At 45.0% G+C, this 12,773-nt stretch overlaps 1 protein-coding gene across 1 annotated transcript in view; it reads right to left on the reverse strand.

The window, feature by feature from the left end:
* Positions 1-3,975: 3,975 nt before the first annotated feature.
* Positions 3,976-12,773, reverse strand: part of CDC40 (cell division cycle 40) — a 60,271-nt gene continuing 51,473 nt past the window's right edge. Inside the window, exons 14-15 of the mRNA XM_073576016.1 lie at positions 5,898-6,042; positions 3,976-4,565 (exon numbers count right to left, since the gene is read on the reverse strand). Coding sequence (XP_073432117.1) covers positions 4,388-4,565; positions 5,898-6,042 — 323 coding nt within the window. The 3' untranslated portion in view covers positions 3,976-4,387. The remainder of the gene's footprint in view (positions 4,566-5,897; positions 6,043-12,773) is intronic.

Below are 12,773 nucleotides of genomic sequence, written 5' to 3' on the forward strand. Positions count from 1 at the left end.
TGCTTCTATCTTTAAAATATCACACAGGCGCTGTACTAATAGCAATAGCATGAATGAGGGGCGCTTAATTTAGGGTTTGCACCAAGTTATCAACCCCCTAGCACTAGGACAGAGGATAACTTATTGATCGTTCTGATCACTAGTACCCCTACTAATTAAGACTGAATAGAGCACACTTCAACTCTATTTATTCTATATGGGACTGCTGGAGCTAGCTGATTGCTATACCCTGCTATCTTCGGCATTCCCCTAGGGACTACACGCTTGTGTTATATACTGCAATGCTTCAGTATTGCACTATATATGAAAAATAATCTATAAAGCACAGCCACACGTTTCATAGGTGCCCTGAGATAGCAGCAGCAGGGGGCTTTCAACAGACCTCAAGCTGCCATGGTAACCCATTGGCATCCCGTAGTTGCGTCACAAAAAGGCTAATGGGCGCAAAACCATTTAAATGCCCGTTAGAGATGGTCAGGTGCATCTAAATGGGTAAACAGCAGTAATCAGACCTAGCGGGTTAAAACTCTAAAGGGCCTGTCACACTAAGCGATATCTCTAGCAATATCGCTACAACTTGTGACGTTATAGCGATATTGCTAGCGATATCGCTGTGTCTGATACTTACCTCCGACCGCTCCCCCGCTGCTTATCGCTGATCGCGCGAGAACGTCCAGGACTGTTTCTCGTCGTCTGCTTCCTGCGACGCTTCCTGTGGAGAGACGAGCGTGGAGCCAGGCGGGAGGACGTCAGGATCGCCTAGTGTGACAGGTAAGTAGCGACCCCCGTCCCCATCGATGTCGCTGGTGAGATCTGCCTGTGTGGCAGCTCACTAGCGACCACTTAGCGATGCACCAGCGATCCCGACAGCTTCATATATAATACAATATAATATAAGCGGGGTCACGTGTGGTATATGGAGCAGACTTATATTTTGAGCCTGCTCCATACACCCTCACGGGACCTTTGACATTATATATACAGGTAATTAACCCCTTCATGACATTGGGCTTTTTCATTTCATTTTTTGCTCCTCTTTTTCCCCCAGAGTCCTAACTTTTTATTTTTCAGTCAAAATGGCAGTGTGAGGGCTTGATTTTTTGCGGGACAAGTTGTACTTTTGAATGATTTTACCATATCATGTACTGTAAAACGGGGAAAAAATTTCCAAGTGTGGTGAAATTGCAAATAGTGCAATTTCAGAGATTTTTTTTTTTTTATTACGTGCAATTCCACAATTGCTTGCTTTTTTTTATTTTTTTTTTACTATGTTCACTAAATTCTAACACTGACCAGCTATTTATTTATTTTACTCATTTATATAGCGCCATTAATTCCACAGCGCTTTACAGACATTATTGGCACTGTCCCCGATGGGGCTCACAATCTAAACTCCCTATTAGTATGTCTTTGAAATTATGTCATTATGATTATTCAGGTCATTACGAGTTCATAGGTAGCAAACATGTAGGTTCTTTTTAGTTAAGTGATGAAAAAAAAATCCAATGTTGGTTAAAAAAAAAAAAAAATATTCCGATACCTGTAGTGTCTCCAATTTTCATGATTTGGGGCTTGGTGAGGGTTTATTTTTTGTGTGCCGAATGGACGTTTTTATTACTATTTTGAGGTAAGCACAATGTTTTGATCACCTGTTATTGTATTTCATTGCAATGTTTTGCTTTTTTTTCTCGTTGAGCCATTTACCAAATCAGATTTTGTACATTTTTGTTTTTACACTTTTTAGTTACTTCAATAGTCACCTTAGGAGACATGAAGCTACGATCATCCGATCGCTTGTGCTACATATAGCAGTGCTTCAGCTCTACTATGTGTAGCAGAAATCATCATCTTCCATGAACAGCCACGTCTTATAGACACCTCTCCATTACTAACCCCTGGGCTTGATGTCAGCAACCATAAGTGCAAGTGGGGACAGTGGAGGGTAAGCACCAGAATTGGCACATCTTATGGATGCGCCATTGCTGGGGCGGCTGAGAACTGATGTTCTTAGTCTGGGAGGGGGCCTATATCCATGGTCCCTTCCTAGCCTATAGGTGTAGGCCTGAAAATTCAAACCCTACTTGTGGACGTTGGGCCCTCATGGAGTCAGTTTCTGACAGTTTGAGCAGACACAGTGGCCTATTAGAGGTCATTTTGCTAGGCTCTGGCACTGTTCCTCCTTGCACAAAGGAGGAGGTTGCTTTCCTGCTGCTTAGTTGTTGCCCTCCACGTCTCCAGGTGTACTGGCCTGGCTACTGGTATCTGCTCCATGCTCTGGACACTGTGCCACAGCTTGCATTGATGTGTCATCCTGGATGAGCTGCACTACCTGAGCAACTTCTGTGGGTTGTAGACCTCGCCTCATGCTACTGTACCTGTAGGGGTGAGAGCAATGACAAAAGTGACCAAAATAACAGCCAAACAAGGATGAGAACAGAGCAATGATCTGTGGTCACCACCTGCAGAACCACTCCTTTATAGCGGTTGTCTTGCTAATAGCCTATCATTTCTACTGGTTGTCTGTTCCATTTGCACAAAAGCAGGAGAAATTGATTCACAATCAGAGTTGCTTCATAACTTGACAGGTTGATTTTCACAGAAGTGTGATTGATTTGGAGTTACATTGTGTTGTTAAGTGTTCCCATTATTTTTTTGAGCCGTGTATGTAATCAGATATTGGTATTTTGTTACTAGCATATTAACCAGCCACCAGCAGAATCCATATGGATATTTTATGGCCTTTATCAGTGCAACTACAAAAACATAGGATATAAAATAGATGACAAAATGCTTTTCCTCTGTAGAAAAAGAACCGTATATACGCTGACCCCATTAATTTTGCCACAAAAAAACTGGGAAAACTTATTGACTTGCGTATAAGCCTAGGGTGGAAAATGCAGCAGCTACTGGTAAATTTCAAAAATAAAAATAGATACCAATAAAAATTAATTGAGACATCAGTAGGTTAAGTTTTTGAATAGCCATATTGAATCAGGAGCCCCATATAATGCTCCATAAAGTTCATGATGGCCCCATAAGAAGCTCCATACAAATTACGCCCCATATGGTTATGGCCCCATAAGACATTCCATAGATTATGCCCCATATGCTGCCCCATAAAATGTTCCATAGAATAGGCCCCATAAGATGCTCCATTGAATATGCCCCCATAAGATGCTCCACTGAATATGCCCCCATATGCTGCCCCCATAAGATGCTCCACAGAATATGCCCCTATATGATGATCCCTAGATTATGCCCCCATATATTGCTGCTGCCGCTACTGCAGGTATTAAAAAGAAAAGACATACTCACCTCTCATTGCTAGGGGCCAGGTGCTGGTGTGCTGAGCAGGCGGAGACATCGGGGCAATATGGGGTACAGGTGTCGCCGCTGGCTCAGGACCCGGCACCTGAGATATTCACCTGTCCCGGTTCCAACGCTGCTCGCCACTGTCTGCCTGCTGGGTCCCTCTGTCAGTGACTGTTCAGCCAGAGGGCGCGCACTGACTACGTCATCGCACCCTCTGCTGTCTGAACGTCACTGACAGAGGGACCCGGCAGGCAGACAGCAGCGTTGGAACAGGGACAGGTGAATATAGCATATACTTACCTTTCCCTGGCGCATCTCTGCAGTCCCGTTCTCCCACGGCCTCCCTTCCTTCCTTCAGTGGTCACGTGGTAACGCTCATTAAAGTCATAAATATGCGCATATTCATTACTTTAATGAGCGGTACCATGTGACCGCCGTACGAAGGAAGGGAGACCGTGGGACAAGCAGGGGAAATGCAGAGACCACGCCGGGGGGGTTCAGTATGATGTGACACCCCCGCTCCCCCACCTACCCCCTGGCTATATGACTCGCGTATAAGCCGAGGGAGACTTTCAGCCCCCCAAAAATCGGCTGAAAATCTCAGATTATACACGAGTATATACGGTAGTTGTATATTAGATCAATTGCAAAGAAGACAGAATGTAGAAAAGACCAATTTACAATTTTATTTTTCACTTAAAAATAAAACATCTGTACAGATTAATAATGTTCTTGTCTGAGCTTCCATATACACATACAAGGATACTGATGGAAACAAAGACTGCACCTGCTGAGGAAGGTACTTCTCCATCTAGACACCGTACAGAGCACACATCTTGCATGATGCCACTCAACGCTTAGAATTGACGTTTTAAGGAATTTTCATTCTCACACTAAAGAATGTGAAAAAATCTTCAAATAGAGATGATAGGTGCAGATGGGCCCAACTCTTCTTTCAAGATAGGTAATTCAGTTTCAAAATACCACCTCTCTAATCTTAGTAGTTTTCCCACGCAAAGTTTAAAGTACATTAAATAAAACAACTGTTCATTCATCCAACACAGGCACTTGTGATTTAGTCCCATAGTTTGATGAGACCGTCCCATCCACAGGTGATAACTTTGGATGTTTCATGAGGGTGCCATACTGCACCTATACACACTTTATCATGGGCCTTTAATCTACTGTAGAGTTTAGTAGTCTTCCAGTCCCAGATGTTCAGCTTTCCATCAGCATCACCAGACACCACATAGCTGGTAAAAAAGAAATTCAGTAGTTATGATCATTTTACCAATAGCCCCTAGATTTCAAATCTTAATTAAAGAGTTAAAGTGTGTGGAAATATTGATTTTTCATTTAACACATTTTCTAGATATTAGGATGCACTCTTTAGTAATATTTATTTCTTTTTTAATGTTGTACACATCTTCTAGTCCAGAAGAAATTACCTATGATTGTGGAGACTGCTTACAGTGTCCTTCCTGATCACTGATAGAACTATGTGGCAACATAGGGCCCAATTCATCAAGACTGGCATTGTGCACGACGATCTTAATGAGGGGACAAGCTGGAGTTAGATGATCTTGTCTCAAAAAGAGGCCAACACTTTGTGAATCAGGAACATCGGACGAGCAGTGTACAACGTCATCAGAAGTAAGATTTTTGGTGTGGCGAATTCCACCGCTCATCATGAATTTGATGAGGGACAGTTGCTGGAGTAAAGATGCCAAAAGTAGCAAAATTTTCAAATTAAAATTTTGTGACTTATCAAAAGCTTTTACGACAGAATTCTGGGGTGAATGTTTTGATTATTTGGGCACAAAGTTCTTTCTACTCCTGCCCAATATTGATCAGTCTAATACAGGGCAGGAGAGAAAACTACCAGGACCGCCATTGCTGGGGTTTGCATGAGGTTGTCGTGACACAAGAGCCCTGAGAGGAATCGGTGACTGTTTCACTCTTAATTTCTTCAGACAAAACTTACATTCGAAAGAAATGTTCTTACTTCCTCCGGATGTCGTTTACATCTGAAAGAAGTGAGAGTGAAGCAGCCACCGATTGGCTGCAGGTCTCATGTGGTCCCAAAAGCTGATGCCACTGGAAAGGCATTGAAGGTTCGTATAACTGGTTGTTATCTTACAGGGGGTTATAGCAATTGACAAAGGGGTTATCTGATTAGTGGACAACACCTTAATGTGAGGTTTGCAATTCTCGATGTGAACCATTTTACCAACATCTGTCCAATGCACTAGTGATTAAAATATGTGACGTGTCATCTGCATGTGTCCGATATGTGCATGGCATGTCATCTGCATGTTTTATGTGTGCACTGTGTGTGTGCTTGCATGTGTGATATTGTGAGTGTACTTCCCTAATCTAAACTAGTGCATCAAAATTAGAGGTTTGACCACTCCATTCCTTTACTGCCTCACACGTGACAAACAATGGCATATTAGGGACATTGAAAAGGGATTGTCCACTACTGGACAACCTCTTTAAGTTTATATGTGACGTAACTAATGCCAAGGTAAATCTGTATTGTTTTAAAAGGATATGATAAAATCAGAATTGGAACCGAATATTACCTCATGTCTGGTGAAAAGTCCACTTGACAGGCATAACCTGCCACCATATGACCTTTGAAAATTTTCTTTTTATTTAATCGGAATCTGTTTTGTGCTCCAAAAATAAGGATCTGGTTATCCATGGACTGACAAGCCAACCATTTACCTGTTAATCAACGTGAAGAAAAAGTAAATGCGTATTCTGAGAGATTATCGCCAAATACCGTTTGGTCAAAGTTTACATGCAAACATTTTGCTTCCACGTTATGCTTAGATATACCAGAGAAGAACATTTCCCTTGTATCTTACGACACCAGACAGATGCCTTTCACACACAGTGGGCAGTCCACCCTTCCATTTCTCTGGATATCATTTGAAGGATGGAGAACTCTTCATCAATTTGGCTTAGCTGATGAGTGAACGTGCACAAGGTGCTACCCTAGCATGCAAAACATACTCTTGAGTCGCCGTGGCTGTAAGTCTCTCGGCTATTCAACATGTTCAACAGCTGCAACACATGTAGGAATTGCCTAACAGGCAATCCCTGCACGTGTTGCAGAGTGGAACAGCCATGGTGACTCGAACATTGTATCCAAGCAAGCCGCAGATACTCTTAGCACAGGAGTGTGCACTCGCTCATCACTACTTAGGCTTGGTTTATGTGAACACAAGGAAGCTTTCTCTGCAACCAGAGCAATCGAAAGCTATACACTCTGGGTCCGATTGCAAATGCTGTTTTCACAGAATTCTGCCATAAAACACCTTAAAACATTGCAATTTTTTTGCATAACACAAAGTTTCAAAAAAAGTTGCGACTTTTGGGTGTTTTATGTCAGTCCTAGTCAGTTTTTCTAAATTTGGCAAAACCAGCAAGACAGATTGATCAAAATTTACCATACTACACCAGTTGCGGGATGAACCCAATTCATTAAGTGGCATGTGCATTTTATGATCGGGAACACTGGAGAAAGAGAATTCTAATCTGCAACATCAGAAATGCACCAAATACTCTTTGTAGGAACAAGGTCATAGGTCTCTACAAAATAATCCATCAGACTTTTCAGATTTTACATTGTCCTTGTTTAGAAAAGACTTGTCATAGGATTATGGTTAAATGTCATAAACATAATGTAACTGTTTGTACCTTTCTCCTTGTTGTTAAATTTACTAAAAACAGTTTAAAAAAAAAAAAACACAACTTGTCATAGAAGAGATACTTTTGTAAAATGCCCTTATAGTTGACCAATGAGGGAAAGTTTATATAAGATCTCTCGTTTTTTGTTCCATTTTTTTATTTGGCTAGTGACTGCTAAGATGGCAGCTGCTTATAAGAATCACAAGAAAGCGTTGCTGAGTTATCAGTGTAAAAAATGAGGTCTCAATGGGACAGAGAATACCAAAGACATGTTAATCTGTGCCTTGGTTGAGGATGATACCTGGCCCCAACACAATGTGGCACCAGAGCCCAGGACCAGTGAGGCACTGAGATACCCAGTTATGGATCTGCTTCCAAAACTCTCCGCCTCAGATGGCGAGGGGCTGGTAAATGAGATGTAGCTCAGGTCCCAAAAATTAGGAGATTTTAACGCCATATTTCCCATCATGATTTTAGCTTTCTGTACATCTGGCTCATATTAATTCTGGGCTGATGCGCAAACAGCACAGATATGCAAGTTAATGCATTATGTTCGGCACTACATCAAGATGCCCAAAATATGTCTCCCATAACTAACTATAGAGTCTACACCTGTCATAATAAACCCAAAAGTCATATCTGATATCTGTCAAAGAGTCTGCCACCATTGACCATGTGTTAGTTTGAAGCCAGGAAGGACTTGTCAACATTCAAGCCTGTTAATTACTATTCCCACTGACCCACTCCATAGGAGGTGGCTACATCACAGCTCTTTTACAATTTATTATGCAGCAATGCTTGTTTATGGGGTGTCAAAAACCATTCTAAAAAGGGGAAATAAGAGATTGGTCCTATTTTATCATTACATTTATGACTGTGAATAAACTCTAAGCATCATGTTCTGATCTCACTTCCTGACAGTATTTCCAATTACCGTATATACTCATGTATAAGCCGACCCCCCTAATTTTGCCACAAAAAAACTGGGAAAAATTATTGACTTGTGTATAAGCCTAGGGTGGAAAATGCAGCAGCTACTGGTAAATTTCAAAAATAAAAATAGATACCAATAAAAGTAAAATTATTTGAGACATCAGTAGGTTAAATGTTTTTGAATATCCATATTGAATCAGGAGCCCCATATAATGCTCCATACAAAATACACCCCATATAATGCTGCACAAAGGTTAATAATGGCCCCATAAGATGCTCCATAGAATAATATGCCCCATATAATGCTCGATAAAGGTTATGGCCCCATAAGATGCTCCATAAATTATGCCCCATAAGATGCTCCACAGATTATGTCCCCATAAGATGCCCCATAGACTATGCCAGAAGAAAACAGCAAAAAAGCAGAAAGGTTTACCCGTCCAGGCCTCCAGACAAATGCACTATCAGTATGCAGTGGGCCCATATAATTAAGATGGCAACACAGGTGCAAGAATACCGGTGAAACAACCGCTCCCAGCTACCAATACATGGAGGGGGCGGCTGCCTGGTATGTTAATGCACAACAAAAAACTTGTATGCGGCGCTGTTCACACTATGGCAATGCACAGCATCCAGATTAACAGCCTAGTAGTGACACCCTTCTATTAGCTCAGGCGGGCTGCCCAGCGTCATCAAAATGCATGCCATGTGAACAGACACCGCAGTTTACAAGACCAAATGGGCCCAACTGCACCCTGAATAAAAAGTGCAAAAAAAACACAATAAAAAATGTGGAGTATTAGCACAGAATATGCCCCAATATGCTGCCCCACAGAATATGCCTCCATATGCTGCCCCATAGAATACGCCCCCATATGCTGCTCCATGAAATATGCCCCCATATGCTGCTCCATAGAATATGCCCCCATATGCTGCTCCATAGAATATGCCCCCATATGCTGCTCTATAGATTATGCCCCCATATGCTGCTCCATAGAATATGCCCCCATATCTTATGCCCCCATATGCTGCTGCTACAAAAAAAAAAAAAAAAATGCCATACTCACCTCTCCTGCTCAGGACCCGGCACCTGTGATATTCACCTGTCCGGGGTCCACCGCTGCTCACAACTGTCTGCGCGTCCTCTGTCAGTCACTGTTCAGCCAGCAGAGGGTGCCGTGCGCACTAACCACGTCACCGCGCCCCCTGCTGGCTAAACATCACGGACACAGGAAGCAGCATGGGAACTAGGACAGGTGAATATCGCTATACTCCCCCGTCCTGGAACGTCACTGCAGCCTCGCTTCTCCACTGTCTCCCTTCCTGCCTTCAGCGGTCATGTGATACCGCTCATTACCACTCATGAATATGCGCATAGTGATGAGTTTACTGAGCGGTACCACGTGACCGCTGAATGCAGGAAAGGAGACCGTGGAGAAGCGAGGGGGCTGCAGAGAGTGCCAGGACAGGTGAGTATGATCTGTGACACCCCCGCCCCCCCTCCCCCGCTGATCCCCACGTATATGACTCGTGTATAAGCCGAGAGGGGGACTTTCAGCCCCAAAAAATGGGCTGAAAATCTCTGCTTATACACGAGTATATACGGTATATTACACTGACAAATGATCTAATGCTATATATTAAAGGGAACCTGTCACCTCCTTTTTCAGCTATGAGCGGCAGCCACTGCCTTTCAGGGCTTATCTACAGCATTCTAGAATGCTGTAGATAAGCCCCCAATCTAACCTGAAAGAAAAAGATGGATTTTTGGTTCTTACCGTAAAATCTCTTTCTTGGAGCCTTCATTGGGGGACACAGAATACCATGGGTGTATGCTGCTGCTGCTAGGAGGCTGACACTATGCAAAACAAGAACATTGGCTCCTCCCCGGCAGTATACACCCACCGACAGGCACTAGGCACCTCAGTTGGCGCAAAAGCAGTAGGAGAAGCAACGGAAACTCTCAAAACATATGTACCAACCCAACAGGGGACTCAAAGACCCAACACGGTACAATTTAAACAGGGAGGGTGCTGTGTCCCCCAATGAAGGCTCCAAGAAAGAGATTTTACGGTAAGAACCAAAAATCCATCTTTCTTTATCGCCTTATTGGGGGACACAGAATACCATGGCACGTTCCAAAGCAGTCCCAAGGGCGGGAACAGCAATAAGGAACGAAAGAACAGGAAAGGCTTAGGTCGGCCGGTGCGCCACCGCCGCCTGCAGAACCTTCCTACCAACAACCGCATCAGACGAGACCTGGGTATGAACCCTGTAGAACCTCGCAAATGTGTGCAAGGACGACCAGGTCGCGGCCCTGCAAAGTTGCAGAGCCGAAGCCTGGTGTCGAACGGCCCACGAAGCTGCCACAGCCCGGGTGGAGTGAGCTCTCACTCCCGGAGGGGGCCGTTTTTCCTGAAGTCGGTATGCTTCCTGAATGGTAGAACGAATCCAGCGAGCAATCGTGGATTTGGATGCCGGAAGCCCTTTCCTGTGACCTTCAGAGATGACCAGCAATGAATCGGATTGACGAAGAGAAGCGGTCCTAGCGAGGTAGACACGCAAGGCTCTAACAACATCCAGCTTGTGGAGTGACCTCTCAAGAGGGTGAGAAGGAGCCGGACAAAACGATGGAAGAACGATATCCTCGTTGATGTGAAAGGAGGAAACCACCTTTGGCAGGAAGGAAGGAACGGGCCTGAGGACGACTTTATCCTGATGGAGCACCAGATAAGGAGAACGGCATGACAAGGCCGCTAACTCAGAAACTCTTCTGATGGATGTAATGGCGATCAAAAAGGTTACCTTCCATGAAAGAAGTGACAAAGGAATGTCCTGGATGGGCTCAAACGGCGCCTATTGGAGAGCGCCAAGAACGAGATTGAGATCCCACGGTTCTATTGGTGAATGATGAGGAGGAGCCACATGAGCGACTCCTTGGAGGAACGTCTTAATCTGCGGTAAGGAAGCGAGCTCTCTTTGAAAGAGGATAGACAAGGCAGAAACCTGGCCCTTCAGGGTACTGAGAGACAGACCCGAATCTAAGCCAGACTGGAGAAAACCCAGTATGGACGGAATGGAAAAGGCCATTGGAAAAACTTCTTTATCGTCGCACCAACGGAAAAAAGCCTTCCAACACCTGTGGTAAATGCGGGAAGAGGCTGGCTTCCTGGCTTTGATCATCGTCTGAATCACTTGGCTGGACAAACCTGATTCTCTTAGGATTGCGGCCTCAACGGCCATGCCGTTAAATTCAGAGACCGAGAATTCTCGTGGTAAAGGGGGCCTTGTGAGAGAAGATCCGGACGGTCCGGAAGTCTCCAGGGAACGTCCGCGAGCATGTTCACCAGTTCCGCATACCAAGGCCGTCTCGGCCAGTCTGGAGCCACAAGAATTACCGGAACGCCTTCCGATTTTATCTTCTTGACCACTCTTGGGATCAAGGCAAGAGGTGGAAAAAGATAAGGGAGTTGGAACTGGGACCACGGGATTACTAGGGCGTCGCAAGCGACGGCTAGAGGATCTCTGGACCTGGCTACGAAGCGCGGAACTTTGTGGTTCATTCGAGATGCCATGAGGTCGACGTCCGGAGAACCCCAACGCTTGCATATCTGATCGAAGACTGAGGGATGGAGAGACCATTCGCCTGACGCTAGGCCTTGACGACTCAAAGTCGGCTGCCCAGTTTTCCACCCCTGGAATGTGAACGGCGGAGATTGTTGGGACGTAACTTTCCGCCCAGCGCAGAATCCTGGCCACTTCTGACATGACTTGGTGGCTGCGCGTGCCGCCCTGATGGTTTATGTATGCCACAGCTGTGGCGTTGTCCGACAATGCGGATCGGCTTGCCGACGAGAAGGGGTTGCCAGCAAAGAAGGGCCAGAAAGATTGCTCTAATCTCGAGATTGATAGGAAGAAGAGCTTCCTGAGGGTTCCAGTGTCCTTGAGCCGTCCTCTGATGAAAAACCGCTGAGTGGGGCTGAGGACGGACTTTTCTTTGTTGACTAACCATCCGAGACGGTCGAGAGTATCCAGAGTTATCTGAAGACTTAGGAGACAGTCTTGACGGGACGAGCCCTTGATTAAGAGATCGTCCAGATAAGGGATGATGAGAATCCCTCTGGATCGAAGGATGGCCATGACCGTCGCCATCACTTTCGTGAAAACACGGGGAGCGGAGGCTAGGCCGAAAGGGAGAGCCGTGAATTGGTAATGATCGTCCTGAATCGCAAATCTGAGATATTTCTGATGTTGCAAGCAAACAGGGATGTGAAGATAGGCATCCCGTATGTCCACAGAGCAGAGGAATTCTCCGGGTTCCATGGAGGCCATCACCGATCGAAGAGACTCCATTTTGAAGTGAAGAATCTTCACGTGGCGATTGAGCAATTTGAGGTCCAGGATTGGCCGCAGGGAACAGTCTTTCTTCGGGACTACGAAGAGGTTTGAGTAGAACCCTGAAAACCGTTCCGTCTGAGGGAACGGGAACAATCACTCCGGCGGAAAGAAGGGAGGAGATGGCCTGAAAGAATCCTGGAATGTGGGACCGTTGTCTTGGAGGACGAGAAAGGAAAAAACGCCTGTCTGGCGGGGAAGAAAATTCGATCTTGTAACCGGATGCGATGATTTCTCTGACCCAAGCGTCGTCGACAACCGACAGCCAAACGTCCACGAAAAAGGAAAGTCTGCCTCCCACCCTGGAAAGATTTCCAGGTGGGGGTGCCCCGTCACTTGGAGGCAAACCTACCGGAACGGGCACCTGAGGACCTGGAGTATTGTCCTCTAGATCTCCAGCGGGGAGCGGGCTTGTAAGAAGGTTTCTTCTGCTC

The sequence above is a fragment of the Dendrobates tinctorius genome, unplaced genomic scaffold (assembly GCF_039654945.1).
Source record: "Dendrobates tinctorius isolate UK_male_01 unplaced genomic scaffold, ASM3965494v1 ptg000046l, whole genome shotgun sequence".
NCBI classification, from domain to species: domain Eukaryota; kingdom Metazoa; phylum Chordata; class Amphibia; order Anura; family Dendrobatidae; genus Dendrobates; species Dendrobates tinctorius.